The sequence below is a fragment of the Eufriesea mexicana genome, unplaced genomic scaffold (assembly GCF_001483705.2).
Source record: "Eufriesea mexicana isolate 0111107269 unplaced genomic scaffold, ASM148370v2 scaffold757, whole genome shotgun sequence".
NCBI lineage: Eukaryota > Metazoa > Arthropoda > Insecta > Hymenoptera > Apidae > Eufriesea > Eufriesea mexicana.
Window position 1 is genome coordinate 891,803 of NW_016908927.1, and position 7,439 is coordinate 899,241.

The 7,439-nt window shown below is 33.5% G+C and overlaps 1 protein-coding gene across 4 annotated transcripts in view; it reads left to right on the forward strand.

Annotated features, from left to right (window-relative positions):
* The window catches only part of TBPH (TAR DNA-binding protein-43 homolog), an 8,807-nt gene extending 1,803 nt beyond the window's left edge, over window positions 1-7,004 (forward strand). Inside the window, exons 2-5 of one of the 4 annotated variants that reach the window (XM_017899049.1) lie at window positions 769-938; window positions 1,551-1,691; window positions 5,553-6,228; window positions 6,307-7,004. In XM_017899049.1, the coding sequence (XP_017754538.1) occupies window positions 769-938; window positions 1,551-1,691; window positions 5,553-6,228; window positions 6,307-6,407 (1,088 nt within the window). In that variant the 3' untranslated portion in view covers window positions 6,408-7,004. Of the gene's footprint in view, window positions 1-768; window positions 939-1,550; window positions 1,692-3,468; window positions 4,326-5,552 lie in introns of those variants that run through there. The other 3 variants (XM_017899046.1, XM_017899048.1, XM_017899047.1) reach the window with 3 other exon arrangements.
* The last annotated feature ends 435 nt before the right edge of the window (window positions 7,005-7,439 follow it).

Genomic DNA, 7,439 nt, shown 5'->3' on the forward strand with positions numbered 1-7,439 from the left:
TTTTTGAAGTCCAGTACATGTGTTTATGTTTGTTATGTGTTGAACTTTCGAATCAATTCTCTCTCCTTTTTTTTCCTTTTTCTCTCTTTTTTTTTTATATTAACCAATTTATTCTTTGTTACTTTATTATAAAAATATACAAATTTTCTTTTTCCAATGTATAATTTCCCTATTAAATAATTACATTTAACTTCGATCTTTGATCATATCTCGTAATATTAACATAAGCACATGTTAATATTCGATTGAATGAATTAACATTCATAGATCTGGATTATAAATAAGTTTATATAATGATATTTTTATCTTGTAATTTTAATAACATCTATAAACATCCACCTATTTATAAGAACTAAAATTTGTTTATAGTTGTGTGGGCTTATATATGTATAATTTCATATGTATGTGAACTCGAGTGCTTAATAAGAATGTAATAATATAATGTATGTATTGCACGCGCGCGCACACACATATACACTAAGCACACACACAACACACGTGCGCGCGCGTATAGAGTGAGAGAGAAAGCTATACGTGTACACAATATGATACACAACTTTTTATATTTCTTAAAATATAATTATTTGTACTGGATTTCTATACTTCTGTTTTTTTATTATCTTTATTTTTATTGCAGTTGTATTTATTTTTCTATTTGATAGTAAATTATATATACAGATAGAATCTTGTTTTAAGACTCAAATTTTTTTGGAAGCAATTTTAGTAAAATGAAAAAGTTAGTAGACATGAACACTTATATCTTTTCAGAGAACAAACGTAAATCTGATGACAATTTGGAAAATTCCACAGCTAAGACTAAAAGAATGGAAACAAAGTTGCGTTGCACAGACTTGATCGTACTTGGTTTACCATGGAAAACAACTGAACAAAACTTGCGAGAGTACTTTGAAACATTTGGCGAAGTACTCATGGCTCAGGTGAGTTTCTCAATTTACTACAATTTGAATTTTTTCTCTTTCTTTTGATTTTCTCCTAATATTGTACAAAAATAATTATTTAAAACAATGCATTAAAATTTTTGAACTAATATAGAATATTTCATTAAAATTCTATTTGAATTATATAATTGTTTTAACATGTTGAATGCTGGACCAACTTTATGTAACTTGTTTACAATGTCAAAATGAGTTTTTTGTTATAGCATTAACATATGTGCAAATAATATGTTTGCAGTTAAAAATAAAATTATTTAAATATGTTCACTAATATATTAGTTATTTTATATAATTGTAATATGTTTATATTATAACATATATACATAATTTAATAACAAGGAAAATTTTAAAAATTTTACAAATGTTAGTATTCATTTAAATTAAGTGCTTTCAGTAACTTTGGCATTATCAATGATATGTATGGCATCCCTAATAACCTGAATTACCAGTGATCTCTTTGGCATTCAACATGTTAATTGTCTTATTGAATTATTACGTTATAGAAATTGTTTAATTATGAAATTGTATAATACAGAAATTGTATTGTTGTGATACATGAAACCTACATGATACAAATTTATAACATTGTTATAGGTTAAAAAAGATGCAAAGTCAGGACAAAGCAAAGGATTTGGCTTTATTAGATTTGGAAGTTATGAGTCTCAGTTAAGATGTCTTGCTCAGCGGCATATGATTGATGGACGATGGTGTGATGTCAAGGTTCCCAACAGTAAGGTAAGAACATTATTATGTTCATTGACAAATATTAATTGTTTTTCACATATCTTCAAGTATCTATGAACTATCTAATTATTTAACAGTTATCTAATATCAAAATGCATATATAGGATATTTGTGTGTAAATCATAGGTCTGTAAAGATATTTTGCATTATTCGATTGATTATTGTAATATAATTTTCATAAACGATTGTTTGAGAAATATAATTTTCTTAGTCGGATTTTTCTATCACAAGTATTATATATGAAATTACCATATAATACTCTTTTGTTACTTAAAACCTTGGAAAATTTAATAAAATGATGCATATCATGAAAAAGAGGTTTTACACCTGAAATTTTAAAAACAAAAATATCCTTAATTAAATAAGGAATAAAATATTATTTACAAAGGGAAGTATATATATACTTCTTTTAAATCATCTTTCAATATATATCTTGTATAGATCTTTGATACACACTATAATATATTAGTTGAACCATAAACAACAGCACGATTTATAAGAAAGTTAAAAGAATGATTAAGAAGCCTGATAATGGCACAGATGTGGATAGAATACTTTGCTTTATAAATTCTTTTCTCTATCCTGAATCATTGCACAATATATATAAGACATAATTGATTTCCGCTTATAATTTTTGAATATCATCTTTTATATATACATCTCTTGAGGAGACAGTATACTGTGGTATAAATAGATGAATGTGTAGTCGAATTAAGTGGCATATTTATAAAGGAAATGTGTTAATGCGTGTGAATGTTTTTATATGAGTGTTGTACGATGCAAAGTGAGATACTTCAAGAAAGTATGCTTGCGTGCTCCTGTAAATAACATTAGTATGTTTGTGTTCTCTTTAAATAGTGTGGAAACTTTTTGAGTATGCTATGAAAAGTAGAGACACTGTCAGAGTTTTTTAAAAATAGATATAATACCTTGAGAATACATACCCACTTAATTTATGCAAAAGTTGGACAGATTAGTTGCAAAAGGCAGAACTGCCCATTTACAAATTCGACTTTTTCGTGCGAAATTTTCAAAGAATTCTATGTATCGTGCAATCGTTAACTTGTTAGAGATGTTTAAATAAAATATTGTTGCACTTATAGAACAAGATTTAAAGTGATTTACTTTTTTCGCGTTAAAACATATGTAATATACTGGGAGTGAATTTAAAATGATAAACAGTCGAGCACTGGTTAAATGTATAATTTTTTGAAAATGCTAAATATTGTAATGGGTATGGCTTGCGTGACAGTGTGTGCAATCGAAAATCATGATCCACGTGTGATGTGTAACGTAACAAATTGTCATATTCCTTGAAGTGAGCACTGAATTTTGCGAAGAGAAATATATTTCCAGGTCGTAATTAGATTTACCTATAAAATATCAGTAAATAACAAAATAGAATTTTTCAATATGTTGATTTTACAATCGATTTACTGCATAGTTGTAAAATGGTAATGGCAACATACGAATAAATAGAGTGTACAGTTCGTAGATGAATGGAAGACGCATGATGCTTGAAGTCATGACGTTCTTATCACAAAGATCTCTTATTAGCGCGTGTTAAATGTTAGGTTCTAAATTTTATAATTGGTATGTGGTATGATACGTCATAAAAAAGATAAAGCAATCGAAAGAAAGGGATATAGAAAAAAGGTATGTTAAAAGTGCGATAAATGAGCGAGAGTACGTATATGTGTGTAATTCAACCAATTATAATAGATAAAAATTGTATGTGATTGTCGAGGGCTGGTGTATCTGGTTGCAGAATATTGATGGCTTAATGATGGCTCGTCAGTATGATACGAGCAAACACAATGAATGCTACCGCCCTATACCGGTTCATACGCCGAGTAGTCGACGGGTACCTGTGGCGAAACCGTATATCAACTTAAATACATCCGAAGCTGCTAATACACCTAGGTACGATTCGGAGTACGATTATAAAACCACGCATTATCCGTCGTACCCTCCCAATTATCCGTACGATGATAACAATAAATACAAATACGAGGGCCAGAACTATAATGCGTATGAGAAACCGAGTTACCCATCCTATGAGGATCCTGGGTACGACACACGTAATTATATGGTTCAACATACAACCGCAGCGCCCTCGAATCCCACCACCTACCCGTCCGACCCGGAGTACACAAGATACACCAACTACGAAGGACGTGCCGTGTATCCGGTGATGGAAAATCCGGACTACACGGAAAAAGCCAGATACAATTATGGATACGATCGAAATTATTACGAGGCAGACGGTCGTTACGCTTCTACGGACTGTAGATACACACTGGATGTTCGGTATCCAGATACCAGACACCCGGACAATCGAATTCCGGCTGATAGTAGAGAGGCTGATTGTAGATATCCGGTGGACAATCGTGATATGGATAGAAGATATGCGGTCGATGGTAGGGATCCAGATGGTAGATATGCTGTCGAGAACAGAGAAGTAGACGCCAGATATCCACCGGACGCAAAGGAAGTGGACGCCAGGTTTGTGGATACAGCAAGATATCCAACTAAAGAGAACTATTATGACCGTTATTACAAGCATCGTCCATCGAGGGATCACCATGTCTCGGATACGTCAAGATACTGATGAGTCTTGTTACTATCGTTAAATACATATGTCACGCTTCAACGGGAATAGGTACTTTCGTGGTTGAAGCTTGCTAAGACTCAGTTGATTTTGTACGAGGTACCTTCAGGTGATGTAGAGGTTGACAATGTGTATGCTGACAATTTTGTATAATTTGTTTAACTCGTAATTGCTCTGTACCTCATATGTCTTTCCTATTTTCTTTTTAGTCTTTTTTCTCTTGGTCTATAGCGTGTTGCTCAATTCGAATAATTTTTCCAATTAATAGTACGCATACTCGTATTATCGATTGAAAATTAATTATCATATTTCTTAATCACCTATGTAAGTAACAATGTCGAGCATATGTAATTCTTTAATAGGAGAAAAATAACGAAGAATGTATCTCGATTGAGAAGCGAATTTGTTGAATTTCTGTTACTGAGTCAAAAAATAGTCATATGGTATTGATTATAGAAATGTAAAGGACATATTATTCCCCTTGACTCGTGATTTCTGTTGCAAATACCAAAACAAAAAGAAAAAAAGAAAAAAAGAAAAAAAAAACAAAAGAAAAAAAGTAAAAAAATATGTTGTCTAATATTAGCAATAGTTTCGAAGAACTGTCTACATCTTATCATCAACTGTTGTGCTTATTCAGTTTAAGATAATGTAATATACATAGCATGAAATTTTACATCGAATACATACAAAGAAAAAGGACATTGTACGAATTTTGTGCATGAATTTTAAAGAGGCCATAGTGCTTAAGTGTATATATTTACATATATTCATTCATGGAGATTTAAAAAAAAAGAAAAAGAAAAAAAGAACTGTAAATTGACAAGGCGATACCTTTTTTTCTCAAATCGTTAGCTAGACATGTGTATCAAAAGAGTTTTCTATAAAACTTGACGTTGGTGCAGATTAGTTCAATTTTTACTCTCCTCGGTTGATTCTTAAACAAAATTAATCAATGTTCGATTTAGATATTTTAAGGATACTATTTTTAATTAATAAAGAAACCTAATGAAGCTGTTTGGAAAGATAAAGTTAGCGTGTACTTGACCAGTCTTTTTGATAAACGATATAAATACATATACATATATATACATATATATATACATATATATGTACATGTGTGTATATATATATGTACATTAAAGTGCACTGTACGCAAGTTTTATTGAATAAGACAAAAAAATTCCAAAATCTGTGAAAATCTGTTGTACATGATTGATTGATTGTGCGTTTGTGCGTAGGAGGGAATGATTCAGCAAGTACCCTGCAAGGTATTCGTGGGACGCTGTACAGAAGACCTAACTGCTGATGATCTGCGCGACTATTTCTCCAAATATGGCGAAGTGACGGACGTGTTCATCCCAAAACCTTTCCGTGCATTTTCATTTGTTACTTTCTTAGATCCCGAGGTAGCCCAGTCCCTGTGCGGCGAGGATCACATTATTAAAGGAGTGTCTGTACATGTGTCAAACGCCGCGCCAAAGTCTGAGGGGAACAATAAGAATTTCAATAATCAAGTGAATTCGAACATGCGTAGAGGCGCCCCAGGTCCCGTCGAGAATAACGTGCAGGGAAACTATCAGGGTAACAGATACATGGGCCACTCAGGTAACAATATGGGTCCAAATGGCTGGAACAATCCAGGGAATCGGGGTAATCTGGACATGCCTAACCTCCAAGCATTGGGCATTACGGGGCAAAATAACGGCGGTGGCGGCGGCGGTGGTATGTCGAATCCACTGGCAATGGGAGGTCTGAATTTATCCGCGTTACCAGTCAACCCAGCTCTAGTCGCAGCTGCACTGAACCAAGCATCTTGGGGTCTGATCGGTAACTTGCAGAATCAGGGAAACGATCAGGGCTATTCGAACCAGCCTGGCCCACCTGGTCAGCCACCTTCAGGCAACAATAGTATCGGTAACAGTGGAAACTCTGGCTTTCTCAGTTGGATGAATCAAGGGGGTGGTGATGGTAATACTGGCAATCCTGGAACAGGTGGTCCAGGCCCGAATAATCCGAACGCATCCCAAGGTGCTTGGCAGAATCATCCTGGACAGCGTGATCAGAAATCGAACACCTTCCTCAAGTACGAATAGGCTGCGTGGAGGGTCCCAGTGTAGTCATGGAAAGCGGCGAATCCGTTCCTTTGATCCTGATAAACGATAACCAACGGCAAGAATCTAGGCAAGTGCGTGTAGGTACAAAATAATTTTCTCATTTATAAAAAGAGAACCAAAGCCTCTATCGTTGGAGGGGAACGGTTTCTAAGAATTTCTGTCCGTTTCGACGTGGAACGAACAGAGAGAAATAGGACATTTTTCTTCTTTTATTTTGTTTAAATTCAATTTGATTCGATCATAATGATTACGTATCGTATACATATAAAATAGTATGCTCCATGAGAAAAAAGAAGTAACAAACAAAGAATAATCTTTTTCGTCTTTTTGCACGTCACACCAAAAAACAAGGAAAAAAAAAAGAAATATATTTCTAACCCTATCTCTCTCTTTTTCACTTTCCTACCGGCTTATACAGAAATTAGCACAATATTCATCAAGTGCGTGTTTTAAAGAGGACGGATAGCTTCGATCATCTGCATCTGCATACTAGTTGTATGATCTCATTTCAAGCGTGCGGTCTAACCAATTCAAAGATAATTAATATACTGAAATGATAATGATAATGACGAGGATGATGATGGTGATGATAATGATATAATGATAATGATAATGCTGATGATAGTGTTGATGGTGATGATGATGATGATGATGATGATGATGATGATGATGATGATGGTGATGGTGGTGATAATGCTGCTGGTGATGATTATGATGATATGATGATGATGATATATATTGCATATATATATAATATATGATGATTGTGAATGTGTCGTAGAAGAAGAACGAGATTTATTATAGCGGAGTACGTATATGTGCTTATGTTTATTTAAAGTTTCGTGCCGTGTGTTTAAATGTGTAATTGAGAATCAGTCGAAGAGTTAGAGCGTACCTAGAATTCCGTAGAAGACATTAGAACGTGAGAGTTCAAAAAATCTTCTAGATCGTTGAGTGTGCAAAATCATCAATTTCAATTTTGACTTCTCGCTCACGTACCGGTGACATACG